Source organism: Suricata suricatta, chromosome 8 (genome assembly GCF_006229205.1).
Source record: "Suricata suricatta isolate VVHF042 chromosome 8, meerkat_22Aug2017_6uvM2_HiC, whole genome shotgun sequence".
NCBI lineage: Eukaryota > Metazoa > Chordata > Mammalia > Carnivora > Herpestidae > Suricata > Suricata suricatta.
In genome coordinates this window covers 34,093,513-34,109,000 of record NC_043707.1, presented here as the reverse complement: position 1 = coordinate 34,109,000, position 15,488 = coordinate 34,093,513, and the positions used below count along the sequence as shown (strand labels likewise).

Below are 15,488 nucleotides of genomic sequence, written 5' to 3'. Positions count from 1 at the left end.
ATAGTTTAGTGACTTTGGGATCTTTTAAAAAATTGTCTTTAAATGTTTATTTTTGAGAGAGAGAGAGAGAGAGAGAGAGAGAGCGAGCGAGCGCGAGCGCACAAGTGGGGGAAGAGCGGTGGGGGGTGGGGTGGGAGACAAAGAATCTGAAGAAGGCTCCAGGCTCTGAGCTGCCAAGACAGAGCTCAACGTGGGGCTTGAACTCACGAGCTGTGAGATTATGACCTGAGCTGAAGTCAGACGCTTAACCAACTGAGCCACCCAGGTGCCCCTAGTGACTTTGGAATTTTAAGAAAAAATTTTGCTTGCTCTAAGGTTACATACAGTCTAAGTTTTCTTCTTAAAGCTTTATTATTTTACATTTCATATTTAGATGTGCAATCCACCTCAACCCACATTTCTATTTTCTATTAAGTTATTAAATATAATTGCAATGCATTTATTAGAAAGAATCTCTCTCCCATTACACTGCATTATCATCTTCATCAAAAACCAAGTGACTGTATGGGGGTTTCTGGAACCTTTATTGTCCCAATGGTCAATTTGTTCATGTATATGCCAATACCACACAATTAAAATCTCTACAGCTTTATGACATGTCTTCCTTGATATCAGGCAATATAAGATCTCCTGTTCTATTCCAGAAGATAGCCTTGACTATTATTGGTCTTCTGAATTTTCATTTGAATTTTAGAATTTTTTGCTTTTGGTTAAAAATTTTACTAGGACTTTTAAGGTTGCACTGAATAGATGAATTAATTTGGGGAAAACTGAGATCTTTTTAAGACTATCCTGGAATCCATGAATTAGATATCTCTATCTCAAGTTTTGTCATTTTCTTTTTCCTGGATACAGTTTTTGAAAATATGGTGTTGGATAATTTTCCCTCTCGGCACTTGAGGATTTTTGATGCTATTGTTAAGTTTCTCATTTTCTAGGTTCACCGCTGGTATAGTAAAAAAAACTTTTTGCATAATGACCTTGTATGCAGGGACCTCGCTAAACTTACTCATTAATTCTAATGATCTGTGTTTCCTCAGAATTTTCTATGTATGTCATAAAAATATTGTCATCTGCAAATAAAAGTGTTACTTCTTCCTAAGTCTTAGACTCTTCGATTATTTTCCTTCCCTTACTCTCCTGGCTAGGTCCTTCTACAGAATACCGAATACAATTAGTGACAGAAGATCATCTTGTCTCTCTCTTTTTTTTTCATCTTGGGAGAAATCTGTCAATATTTCAGCACTAGGCATGCTGCTGGTTGGAGTTTTAGGTATTTTTCATCCAAGTAAGGAAGTTCCTTCCAAATCCACAGTTTATGAAGGACATAAACAGATGCTGACTTTACCACATGACTTTTCTGCCTTGTCTATCACGTCTTTCCATGTGACGTAGTCCTGGAATCAATTTTTGATTATTAAATGACCCCCCTTGTGTTCTTGGAGTAGTAAGACCCATCTGATCGCCGTTTTATCCTTTTGCCACAACCCATCTGTTTTGTTGGCCAGAACTGGGTCACGTGGCCACTATAAACAAGTTACTGGCGGTCAGAATAGAGTTCTCGTGCCTGGTTCAGGCGCATCAGGATTCACACTCTATCATGTGAAGAAACGGTGGACACCCAAACACTGCCAGTAAGGAACGAGGGGGGAAAAGACACTGGGTTATATCAACTAAAGCTGTCTGACAGCAACCTGTACTTGCTCCGAAATACTGGAAACAAGGGCAGTGCACAAAGGAATGGCATTGTATTCACATCAAATAATAGTAGAGATGAAATTTCTGAACTACAGGAGATCAGCAGACCGTTCACTCAAACTGATGGGTCAGCCCAGCAGAGCAACAGGGGCCTCGTGTGTATCTGTAGACCGCACAGTGCACAGACTCAACTCCGAATCATCTATGCAGAGTTTATGAAAATAGTGTTTTAAAATCTTTTCTGCTCATAGTTGAAAACATTTTAAAAACCACGGGCTTATAATTTATTGATGGGCATTCGTGAAAAACCCATTTTGTAAATACCTCAAAACAAATAGAGAAATTAGGTATTTAACTATCTGGTACCTATCAAATGTCTCACCAACAATACATAATCCCATGTTAGTACATTTTGCCACCTTGATAGTCAAATTACAATACGGCCTTTTCTCAAAAAATTCAAATCCAAATTTGCATAGAATTACTGAAAGAACATTTTAAAAACACGATAGAAACTGCCATATATATACTGTCCTCATAAACTCCTATGATTTTATACAATAGTCTATTCAGAGCTGACAGCTTCTGGTGTCTTCCCTATAAATGTGAATTTATATCAGAAATATGGCTTTTAATATAACAATTTCCAAGACAATAGATTTTGCCCACATTCATCACTTTGACAGATCTCGCCTTGGTGTGATTCCCTGATATGTAAATACAATTTGAATTCCAAAATAAATATTAAATATCTATCAAGTTTCACTCCTGCATAAATTATCTAGTGTCTGATGAGCTGTAGGGTCTTGCTTTGAAGGCTTTGTGTCTTCTTGCATCCTTAGGGATTCTTCTCTGTGAGAAACATCAGACGAGGAGGAATCCAATGCCTTAAGAATTGTCCCCATTCAGACACACGAACTCCCAGCCACCAATCTTGGACTCCCTACCGGGGCTCGTGATGCTCAGGGGGCTCTGGCTTCACAGGAAGTCGCCCACCGCCAGGACGTTCACGCTCCCTCGCCTGTGAATTCGCTGGTGGCTATTGAAGGCGGACCTGTGGTGGAATTTTTTCCCACACTCGTTACATTCGTAGGGCTTCTCTCCGGAATGAGTCCTGTAGTGCACGGTGAGGTAGGACTTCTGAGAAAAGACTTTGCCACATTCGTTACATTCGTAGGGCTTCTCTCCCGAATGGCTTCTATAGTGCACGGTGAGGTTTGACATCCGAGAGAAGACTTTGCCACATTTGCTGCATTCGTAGGGCTTCTCTCCCGAGTGGATGCGGTGGTGGATGGTGAGGTAAGACTTCTGGGAGAAGAACTTCCCACATTCGTAACACTCGTAGGGCTTCTCGCCGGTGTGCACTCTCTGATGTCTAAAGAGGGAGGAGTTATGGGAGAAGGTTTTCCCACATTCGCTACAACCATACGGTTTCTCTTCCGAATGACTTCTATAATGGATAGTGTAATAGGACAACTCCGAGAACAGTTTCCCGCATATGTTACATTCATAGGATTTCTCCCCTTTTGGAAGTGACTGGTGCCCGCTGAAGGCTGAACCGTCAAGGAAGATTTTCCCACATTCGTTACATTCGTAAGGTTTCTCTCCTAAAGGAGCCGGAGGGTGGTCGGTGAGATAGGAGAACTGAGAGAACTTTCCACATTCACTACATTCATGGGGTTTCTCATCTGTGTGCACCTTCCGATGTCTAATGAAGGCTGAATTTAAATTGAAGGTTTTGCCACATTCGTTACATTCATAGGGCTTCTCTTCTAAGTGACTTCTGTAATGGATGGTGAGGTACGACACCCGAGAGAAGAACTTGCCGCACTCGCTGCACTGATAGGGTTTCTCCCCCGTGTGTGTCCTCTGGTGGGTAATGAGGGTCGATTTCCGGTAGTAGGATTTCCCACAGTCATTACATTTGTAAAGCTTCTCTCCCGTATGCGTCCTCTGGTGGTCGCTGAGGGCAGACTTGCGGGAGAAGGACTTGCCGCATTCGTTACAGGGGTAGGGTCTCTCTCCTGAATGATTCCTCTGGTGCAGCGTCAGGTGGGTCTTTTGGCAGAAGGTCTTCCCACATTCGTTACATTCGTAGGGCTTCTCGCCTGAATGAGTCCTCAGGTGTTGGGTGAGATGCAGCTTCTGACAGAAGGTTTTCCCACACTCGTTGCATTTATAGGGCTTCTCCTCCAAGTGGGACCTCCGATGGACAGTGAGGGTTCCCTTCTGGCTGAAGGATTTCCCACAGACGTTACACGCATAAGGCTTCTCCCCCGTGTGGGCCCTCTGATGTATGATCAACTTTGACTTTTTACAGAAGGATTTCCCACACTCGCTGCACTCAAAGGGCTTCAGTTCCATCTGGGATCTCTGGTAAACGTTAAAATTCGACATCTGGATGAAGTCCGGTCCAGAGTCACTCCACTCATAGGGCTTCTCCCCCATGAACACTCTCTTAGGAGTAAGGAAAACAGCTTCGCTGTCTAAGGCTTCCATGCATTCACCGAATTCAAAGGGCTTCTCCAAAATATTAACGTTCTGAAGAATACTTGCAGCGTTTTGAGAATAGCCTTCCCCATTTTGGTTACACTCATAGGGTCTGTCTCCATGGTCCGTCTTCCCGCATTCGATACACTTGCTGGGTTTCTTTCTCGCATAGCTGCCATCACTGATGATTAATTCCGAGGTTGATTCTAAATTCTTCCCACATGAGAGACACGTGTGAGAAAGGATGCTTGAAGGAACAAGGCCTGTCTCCGCATCACGCTCTGTATCAAGTGCGTCCTCTCTCTCCTCATTCGGGGTTCTGCTGTTGGTAGAAACGGCTTGCCTTGAAAGTCCATCTCCATTTTCTGGGATTCCCTCCATCATGTGATCAGCTTTCCGGGCTTCTAGAAAGGAACAGAATTAAACAACCTTGTGAATCTGAACACAACAGGTACAGAACGGGCTGACTCTGGATGTACGGCCCATCTCCACAAATAAAATAATCCCAAGTGTACACTCATCCATTCCTCTTGGTTTGTCTGTCACAGACAAATGGTTTGTGTGACACAGACAGACACACTCACACACATACAGGGGTGGGGCAGGCACGGGGAAGAGACAAGAGTGGGACAAGACTTAGAACCTGAGACAAAAAGGAGAATAAATTCACACTGAACACAAGTACCTTTCTCATTTCACAAACTACGTTCAAAACTGTGGTAGAAAAGGGGAAATAAACCCAAGAAATGATGAGCAGAGGCCCACGTCACTGAAAGCTCTAGATTAAGGCAGGCCCGGGGAGGGGGGGGGGCTTGGTGGGGGATGGGAATCTTGAGCACATTGATCTCGTGGCAGAAGAGTAACTGCTGCACGAATATTCAAAGAGAACATTCATGCACGGACTGTGCTGGGCAGTAAGAGGTCTGGGATTCTGCTTCACACTGAGATGACCGTGGTGAGGTCCTCACCAGCCCAGACCCTTCCAAAGTCTTTTCCTTTTTTCTCTGTACATAAATCCCAATAATCACTCTAAATTCCCATCTTCTCATCTTTTAAAGACAGTCCCCCAACCAGGGCTCCGACTCCCCAGCCTGGTTCACCTTCACCGGGAAGGAGCGTTCCAGGCACCTAACCGTCCAAAAGCAATGCAAGATGGACCAGACGGCAGGGGAGCCGGCTGCTCAGATCGGCTCTCCGAAGTGCTCTGATGGGCTCACGAAGCCTCACTGCACTTATTTGCACAACAGAGCGTGGTGGCTAAAAGCACAGACGTGAGGCTGCCTCGATTCAAATTTGCCACCAACACGCTACTGGCTGCGACCTGAGGAAGGTACTTAACTGTGACGTGGCTTCGCATGCTGAAATGTGCCCACATCACTGGGCTGGGAAAGGACCAACTCAGTGCACACAAATCACTCAGAATTGCATAGGATATGAAACAAATGCTCATCAATTTTCTTGCAACTGGCTGACCTCAATTTCCTAAAACCAGCCATGCCCCTGACATAAGACTAAACAAATCCTGAAAACAAACAAGTTGTCTACATACAGGTTTCGTTTGGTACAGAACCTTCAATGTCAGGTTTCTAAAGCTGTTCCACAGTCGTAACTTCTATTTCTAGGAATCTTACATGTTTTGGAGCCTCTGAGCTGTTACCTTCAGCTGCTCTCAGCCACAATCAGTCCAACGCCCGTGAGTTCTGTGCTCACAACTCTACACCATCCCTGGGCCCCCAAATCCCAAGTACCACAGAAAACACAGAGAATTTATCATTCGCCAGTAAGATTTCTCACTACGTGGACTCACAAATATACTCAAACTAGCAATCTGCTCATCTTCCAAAAATGCCTTCTGCTCTAGGGAGCCAGGCCACGCCTACTTATTCCCAACCACCAGCCTGTGCGCATGCCCTTGATCACTCCACGTGGCTGCCAGCGCTGGCTACATTCAAACCTATCTATGCTTCAGGGAAAGCTTTAAAATATTTATCAGATCTTGGGGCACTTGGGTGGCTCAGTCAGTTAAATGTCTGACTTCAGCTCAAGTTACATTTCACAGTTCATGGGTTCAAGCCCCACATCTGGATCTGCGTGGACAGCTTGGAGCCTGGTTGGATTCTCTCTCTCCCTCTCCCCGACCTGTGCTTAATCTCTCAAAATAAATAAACTTAAAAAAAAAAAAAAAAGCATAAAGCCAAAAAGTCAAAATGGCTGCAGTAATGCTTTCATGAAGCTCAATTTTCTTTTAGGTTTTATTTATTTATTTATTTATCTATTTATTTATTTATTTTGAGAGAGAGAGACCATGCAAGCAGGGGAGGGTCAGAGAGAAAGGGAGACAGAACCAGAAGCAGGCTCCAGGCTCTGAGCTGTTGGCACAGAGCCTGATGTGGGGCTCGAACCCACGAACTGTGAGATCATGACCTGAGCTAAAGTCGGATGCTTAGCTGACTAAGCCACCCAGGCGCCCCAGATTTTATTTTTAAGTGATCTCTATAGCCAACATGGGGCTCAAACACACAGCCCTGAGATCAAGAGTTGTGCACTCCTCCGAATGAGCCAGCCAGGTGCCCCAGAGCTCAATTTTAAAGTAACCTTTTCTCTGTCTTCCCCTCCTCTCTCCTCAGCCCGTTTCAGGAGCCTGTCAGCCTCTGAATACTAGCGCTGCTGGCGGCACGCACAATTCCTGCCGAGACCTGCTAGATCCTGTACTTCCCCATAAAACTGCCAGGCCCCTCCTCCTGGAGGCGTGGCGTGTCAAAGGCCACCTGGGCTGCAGCCTCCTTCCGCTGGCCACACAATGAAGCTGCTGCTCCTCTTCACCCCAAACTCTGTTTTCCTGTTGTATTTTGGCTGCGAAGCACAGAGGTCCGTTTTCTACGATTCAGGGTCTGTACTCAGCACCGCCCAACGCAGCGCAGGCGTACCTCGGCCGGGCAGCTCAGGTTGGGGACGGGTTTTGATGGCTGAGTGCACAGAGGAAGGATCAAAATGGGCAGAAAACTGGACCAGGGCATTTCTCAGCAAGGAAGAAAAGACAAAAAGAAGGGGCCTGAGTGTCTCGAGTTAATTTTTCTCTTAGACTTCCGAACGCCGGCAAACAAAGGAATTCTGTGCTACTTGGGAGGGCATGTTAATGGGGACGCAGGGGTGGGAGGAAGGCACCGGATCCCCAAAAGTGCAAATCAGGTACAAAATCAGGAAAGCGGCCTGCATGGGCGCCTGGGGCGCTGAAGGCTCAGAGCTGACTTCGTGACTGCCAGGGGTCTGGGGCCGCCGGTAAAACCATAACGTGTGCTCCTGACTCACCTGGATGACTCTGACATGGCAGTTCCCCTTCGGCTACCCACGGCTCCTCTCCCTGCTCTAGCTTGAGGATCACTTTGGGTTTGGTGCTGTCATATCCTGTGAAGGAGAAACGGAGGCACGCTTGGGCCAGCTGTACGCCTTTCAGGTCTCTGAGTCCAAGATGCTGCATCAGAGGCTGCATGAGCGAGTGCCCGGCTTTGTGCCTTAGCAGAGTCTGGAGGTTCGATGGAGGAGTAAACAGACAAATACCCCACCAGGTCCCAAGGGAGTTCAATGGTCCTATCGTTTATTTCTTTAAACTTGGGGGGAAAATCATTAAACTGGCCGCCCCCCTTCCCCCACTGCATCCCCAAAGTGGTGACTGGACAGTCGGCTCCCCTCACCCACGGAGACGAGGTGGCTGTAGTTCTCCAGCATCACGTCCCGGTAGGTGGTCTTCTCCTCGGGCTCCAGCTGCTGCCACTCCTCCTGGGTGAAGTCCACGGCCACGTCCCTGAATGACACTGGCCCCTGTAATGGCACCGGGATGGGAACTGGTAACATGGAGGAGATGTGCGGGCACAGAGCCTACTGAGCTTGCTGGTAAAGTGAACTAGGAACGCTGAACACCTGCTTTTGTGTCACGGATTGTGGAATGAAAACAAACCGTACCGGAAACACACTGCCTTTGGGTCCTTTTTTAAAAGTGTTTATTTATTTTTGAGAGGGGAGAGGGAGAGGGGGAGGGGCAGAGAGAGAGGAAGAGGGAGACACAGAATCCGAAGCAGGCTTCTGGCCCTGAGCTGTCAGCACAGCGCCTGACGCGGGGCTCAAACCTATGGACTGTGAGATTGTGACCTGAGCCAAAGCTTATATAAGCCGGATACTTAACCAACTGAGCCACCCGGATGCCTCTGCCTTGGGTCCTTTAACTGCCCCCTAAAAACCAAACCCCCAAACCAGAAAACCAGTGGAGCTCCCGTTCTGCCAGTGAGCTGAGCTTCGGGGGACCTGAGGTGAGTGAGGCACCCGCCAGGGAAACACCACGCAAACAGATGTGCATCTGATTCCTCAACCTTCTCTCCACCCCTCTTTACAGGGTGCACACAGGGCCCACCTCCTCCTTCCTGCCGGGCATGCCTCCTGCTTCAGCTCTTTCACCTTGGACTTCTGCTCCCACAGTGGCTACCTGGGGCCCCTGCGTGGCTACGTATTCTACTTCCTCCACGTGTTGGTGCCAACGGCGCATCTCAAATCCCCAACTCCCGCAGCAGAAACTGCTGGGTCGGTGACAAACGCCCGAGACGTCAGGGTGGAGGCATGGACGCAGCTGGGTACTGCTCCAGGTTCAGGGGCAAAGTAGATGCGGGATGGAAAAGACCAATGGCAGAAAACAGGCAGCATCAGTACTGAAGAGGTGGGCGGGGGGAAGAGCAGCGCAGAGAGACCCAGAAGGCCCTTTCTCAAGGACCGCTTTTCTCTTTTTAACGTTCATTTGTTTATTTTGGGAGAGAGTGCAAGCAGGGGAGGCACCGAGAGAGAAAATCCCAGGCAGGCTTCACACTGTCAGCACAGAGCCAAAAAGGGGGCTTGAACTCACGACCTGTGAAGTCACGAACCGAGACGAGATCAAGCATCAGACACTTAACGGACTGAGCCACCTGGGCTCAAGGACAGCTTTGTGCCAGTAAGAGTGGATTCAAATTCAGGAGAGAAAGCCAAATGCACACAATTAGTTTCTGGCCTTAAACACAGAACCAAATCCTCTAAAAAGTCCAATTCAAAGCAATATCAAAACAGAGACTGTTACCTAGAACGGGAGTCTGCGAGGACACTCTGGAAATGTACGGATGTGAGTCGAGGAAGAGAGGGGAACTGAGAGCCACAGGGCACATGCCGGGCACAGCAAGAGGGGACAGGGGACTCTAACGGAGCCCTTGAGGCTCGCCAGGCCCATCGGGAGGGCCTGGGGTCCCCTTTTGGCAGTGGAAGGGAAGGGAAAGCAACCCCAGGCCTGCCCGAGCAGCCCGAGGGGCACCCGGGTGTCAGTGCACACAGCGGCCGGACGCAGCTAGGCTGGTAAGAACTCTGGCTGTGGGCACTGCGGCCACACACTCGGCACAGTGCGCCACACTTCAGGCCTCCGCGATTGGGGTGGCCATACGCTCGCCGTCTGCGCCAAAAACTTTGGGTAAATGTTAAGCCAGAAGGACCCAGAACCCAAGGTGGTCTCAGGCAAACCAGGACATACAGCTGCTCTGTCCGTGTTGGATGCGATATTTTCTTCAAGGCCGGGCTCAGAGAAGCACTCCCTCAGAAAAGCAACTGGAGTGAATTCACCCTGTCGGATTCTGTGTCCCCCCCACCGCTGACCCTCCTCCATCATGCTCTGTCTCTCTCTCTCTCTCTTTCAAAAATGAATAAAATTAAAAAAAAATTTTTTTAAATGGCATTACCAGGGGTACCTGGGTGGCTCAGTCAGCTAAGTATCCAACTCTTGATCTTGGCTTGGGTCATGACCTCACAATTTGTGAGTTCGAGCCCCCTGGCCTGTGAGTTTAAGCCCTGCATCGGGCTCCGTGCTGACAGTGTGAAGCCTGCTTGGGATTCTCTCTCTGCCCTTCCAGCTCTCTCTCTTTCAAAATTAATTAATTAAAAAACTAGAATTACCATATGATCCAGCAATTCTACTTTTGAGTGTATGCTTCAAAGAACTGGAAGTAGGGTCTTCAAAGAGCTCTTGATACACTCATGTTCACAGCAGCATTATTTACAATCGTGAAAACATACAAGTGACCCAAGTGTCCATCGAGAGATGAAAAGATAAGCAAAATGTGGTCCATACGTACAATGGAGTCACATTCAGCCTTGAAAAGGAAGGAAATCCGGGCGCCTGCTCCAACATGGATGAACTCTGAGGGCATTATTTTTGCTCAGTGAAAACAAACCAGTTACAAAAAGACAAACTGTGTGATTCCACTTAGATGAGTGATCACACTCATGGAGACAGAAAGGAGGATGGCCGCAGGGGCAGGGGGGAGGGAGTTAGTATTTGATGCAGAACAGAGTTTCAGTTTTGCAAGATGAGAAGTGTCCTGGGGATGGGTGGTGGTGACGGCTGCCTAACAACGTGAATGCACCTAATGCCACTAAACTGAGTATTTTAAAATGGTTAAAACAGTACATTTCGTGTCATGTGTAATTTACCACAATAAAAAAAATTGGAAAAATAAAAAGTGAAGTGATATTCTACCTAAACACACAACCATAATCCACTGACTTCTAGAGCTCCACAGCCTTCCCCTCCATAAGGGAAGGCACGAAATGGGGTCATTAGTTGACTTTATTCACGTTAGCTATTAGTGATTTTCCTCTCAAAAACTGAAATAATAAATGAAAAAAATAAAGGATTCTCAACTAGTTGGGGTAAACAGAGTAAGTGAAAGATAAGCATCGGGGTGCTTGGGTGGCTCAGTTGGTTCAGTGTCTGATTTCGGCTCAAGTCATGATCTAATGGCTTATGGGTTCGAGCCCCACGTCGGGCTCTGTGCTGACAGTTCAGAGCTGGGAGCCTGCTTCTGATTCTGTGTCTCCCTCTCTCTCTGCCCCTCCCCCATTCGTGCTCTGTTTCTGTCTCATTAATAAAAATAAACATTAAAAAAATTAAAGAGAAAAGCATCAAGGTGAGCCGCTCAACAATAATAGGATTGACTTCATAAAGGAAACTACTTACAATTTTTCTGATTTATATTTTTTAATAAATTAAGCAGGATACAGCTTCCATAAGAGGAGAATATTCTCCTAAAAACAGCCCTCAAAAAATGCTTAGAAATTAAAGACCAAATTGTTGAATTTTTTAAACTCCCCAAGGAACAGGCTTAAATAACAAATGGGACACAGAACACACAATCTAGGGAATCTCTCAGATAACTAGAAATTGAAATGATGAGATAAAGATTGAGGTATGAAAGCCAGATCTGATGGATTTGATGTTTTCAGAATGAACAAGAAGGACAGAAAAAAAAACCCCTCAGCCAAAAAACAATACCTGAGCTGAAGACTCGCACATGCCTTCGCATCAAAAGGGGCCGTCCAGTTTGCAGACAAGCTGCCGGGGGGGGGGGGGGGGGGGGATACAGATCTAGAAATCCCCTGGGACAAAACGCCCAAAACTGAAAAATCAAGGGGGAAAACCCGTAAGAGTTACATGGGCAGGAGAACCCCTAACAATCCCTGGGACCTGCCATGCCCCCTCGCACCTGAGAAGAACCCATGGAGAACTCTGCCCACCGCTTGCGAGGGAAAAAGGATCTTGAACCCAGAACCGTACACGAAGCCACGCTGTCACTAAGGCCTGCGGATGTTGTGAAGATGCTTGCTTGAAGGGGAGCACGGCAATTGATTTATCAAAGGGAACACGCTCCTCTGCTCACAAGACCCTCCAGCCCAGCCCAAGGGGGCTGGCCCAGAGGAATGGGGCACCGGAGCCCCACCATGGGAGCCAAGAGGGTATCCAGAGCCACAGCCACGAGCAGCTGGAGCAACTGTAACAGTAAACTCGTGCTTCACGGGAGAAGTGCTCGGCAAACGTGCCCCGTCACCCTGCTACTTACAAAGTCTGCACCCACAAGGGGCTCTTACCACCCATCAGATGCCAGGGCCAAGACTGCCCAAGCCTGCAGAGCGGTGACTGCCGCCCAAAGCCGAGGGGGCTGTGAACCGCCATGGAAAGTAAGAACGCTCTGGGGATTAGACCGATCGATCAATAAATACAATGGATGAAATTACACGGTATCTATTCTACCAACACAAACACCCATGAGATATCAGCAAACAGAATCCCTCACCAGACTGAAACGATAACATAAAATCTAAGTGGAACTTGCTCCAAATATACAGACCCATCTAATCTTTGGAAATCCACTAACACCTCCACTCCTCTGACAATATTCACACTACGTACATGATTGAAAAAATCCTCAGGAAAATAGGAATGGACACTTCGCTAGCACAGAGATGCATACAGGCACACAATCTTGAAGCCTAATACGCAAAATATGTGTGACACGCACATACACGTACACATCTCAATCACACACAAACACATGTGTGCTTTTTAAGTTAACACAGATGCGGACACGCACACACGTGTGTATTTATAAAGCCCTCTCAGTTCTAAAGTCAAGGTATTGCTTAATGGGCAAACACTCGACTCATTCCCAATAAGATCAGGAATGAGGCAAAGCGCTCACTATTTCTAAGAGAAAAACAATTAGAGGCACAAGAATCAACAGAGAAAGAGTAAAACTACTTCTATTTGCAGGTGAAATACTACACCTAGAAAACTCAGAGAGTCAAAAACAAAACCAACTCATTGAAAGAATTCTGTTGGATGACAAGATATAAAATCAATACACAGAAAGCAATAGCCCCCAGGGCGCCTGGCTGGCTCCATGGAAGGAGCGTGAGACTCTTGATCTCCAGGTGGTGAGTTCGAGTTCTAGGTTGGGTGTAGGGATTATTTAAATAAACTTAAAAAAACAAAACAAAAAAAGAAAATCATTAAACAAAAAAACAAAACAAAACAGGGGTGCTGGGTGGCTCAGTCAGTTCGTTTTCAGCTCAGGTCATGATCTTGTGGTTTGTTGTTTTGGAGCCCTGCATCAGGCTCTATACTGTCAGCACAGAGCCCACTTTAGATCTTCTGTCCACCTCCCCCTGAACCCTCCCCACCTCCACCTGCACTCTCTCAAAACTAAACAAACATTAAAAAAAAGAAGAAGAAAACGTTTTGCCTTGAACTAGGCAAGCTGGCACTGAAGTTGATATGGGAGGAAAAAATCAAGAACAACTAGCAAAATCTCCTAACAGATGCAGGTTAGGGGGCCTAACGCTACCAAATTTAAAATACAACCTTTAACCATGACCAGTGAAGAAATTGAATCCGTTATCAAAAATCTCCTAACAAGTAAGAGCTCGGGGCCAGATGGCTTCCCTGGGGAATTCTACCAGACATTTAACGCAGAGTTAATACCCATTCTTCTCAAGCTATTTTCTCAAAAAATAGAAATAGAAGCAAAACTTCTGGACTCATTTTACAAAGCCAGCATCACTTTGATTCCCAAACCGGACAGAGACCCAGCAAAAAAGGAGAACTACAGGCCAATATCCTTCATGAATACCGATGCAAAAATACTCAAGATACTAGCAAATCAAATTCAACAGCATATAAAAAGAATTATCCATCATGATCAAGTGTGAATCCCACTTGATCCCTAGGTTACAGAGCCAGTTCAATATTCACAAATCAATCAATGTGATACATCATGTTAACAAAAGAAAAGAACCACATGATCCTGTCAATAGATGTAGAAAAAGCATTTGACAAAATACAACATCCTTTCTTAATAAAAACCCTCGAGAGAGTTGGGATAGAAGGAACTTGCTTAAACATCATAAAAGCCATTTATGAAATGCCCACAGCTAATGTTATCCTCAATGAGGAAAAACTGAGAGTCTTCCCCCTGAGATCAGGACCATGACAAGGATGTCCACTCTCACTAATGTTGTTTAACACAGTGTTGGAAGCCCTAGCATCAGCAATCAGACAACAGAAGGAAATAAAAGGCATCAGAATTGGCAAAGATGAAGTCAATCTTTCACTTTTCTCAGATGATATGATACTCTACGTGGAAAACCTGACTGGCTCCACCAGAAGCCTACTAGAACTATCCATGAATTCAGCAAAGTTGCAGGGTACAAAAATCAATGTACAGAAATCAGTTGCATTTTTACACACCAATAATGAAGTGACAGAAAGAGAAATAAAAAAACTGATCTCATTCACTGTGGGGAGCTGCCAGAAGAACAAAGACCAGCCGCCTGCGGGCAGGGCAGTGTCGGCCCCTCCAGCGCTGTGCTAAAACTTCAGTTTGGTACCCTAGCCTTTATCACTTAACCCTGTTTCTTAGCAACCGACCTACTCAGCTGCCTCCCCCCCCACCCCCCATCCCCCGCCTTCTGCCCTTTATAAGATGTGTGTGTTCTCTCAATAAACAAGGCTTGATCAGAGACTTTGTCTTGCCTCCATTCTCTGTGCTCCCTGCCCTACCCCATTCTCACCCCCTCCCTCAGGACCTGCGTTGACCAACCTGCCGGACAGGTCAATTCACAATTGTACAAAAAACCATGAAATACCTAGGAATAAACCTAACCAAAGATGTAAAAAATCTGTATGATAAAAACTTTAGAAAACTTATGAAAGAAATTGAAGAAGGCACAAAGAAATGGAAAAACATTGCATGCTCATGGATCAGAAGAAAAAACATTGTGAAAATGTCATTACTACTGAAAGCAATCTACACATTCAATGCAATCCCCATCAAAGTTGCACCAGCATTCTTCTCAAAGCTAGAACAAACTATCCTCAAATTCATATGAAGCCACAAAAGACCCCAAATAGCCAAAGTCATATTGAAGAAGAAAACCAAAACGGGAGGCATCACAATCCCAGACTTTAGCCTCTACTGCAAAGCTGTCATCATCAAGACAGTATGGTATTGGCACAAAAACAGACACACAGACCAATGGAATAGAGAGCCCAGAACTTGACCCACAAATGTATGGCCAATTAATCTTTGACAAAGCAGGAAAGAGTATCCAATGGAAAAAAGACAGCCTCTTTAACAGGTAGTACTGGGAGAGTTGGACAGCAACATGCAGAAGAAGGAAACTAGACCACTTTCTTACACCATTCACAAAAATAAACTCAAAATGGATGAAGGACCTGAATGTGAGACAGGAAACCATCAAAACCCTACAGGAGAAAGCAGGAAACAGCCTCCATGGCCTCAATTGCAACAATTTCTTACTTGACACATCCCCAAAGGCAAGGGAATCAAGAAGAAAAATGAACTACTGCAACCTCACCAAGATAAAAAGCTGTATTACAAAGAAAACAATCAATAAAACTAATAGGCAACTGATGGAATGGGAAAAGATGGTTGCAAATG

General features: G+C 46.0%; 1 protein-coding gene across 1 annotated transcript in view; it reads right to left on the bottom strand.

Moving 5' to 3' along the window:
* Positions 1-332: 332 nt before the first annotated feature.
* The window catches only part of RBAK (RB associated KRAB zinc finger), a 17,269-nt gene continuing 2,113 nt past the window's right edge, over positions 333-15,488 (bottom strand). The window contains exons 3-5 of the mRNA XM_029949041.1: positions 7,881-8,007; positions 7,498-7,593; positions 333-4,592 (exon numbers count right to left, since the gene is read on the bottom strand). Coding sequence (XP_029804901.1) covers positions 2,677-4,592; positions 7,498-7,593; positions 7,881-8,007 — 2,139 coding nt within the window. The 3' untranslated portion in view covers positions 333-2,676. The remainder of the gene's footprint in view (positions 4,593-7,497; positions 7,594-7,880; positions 8,008-15,488) is intronic.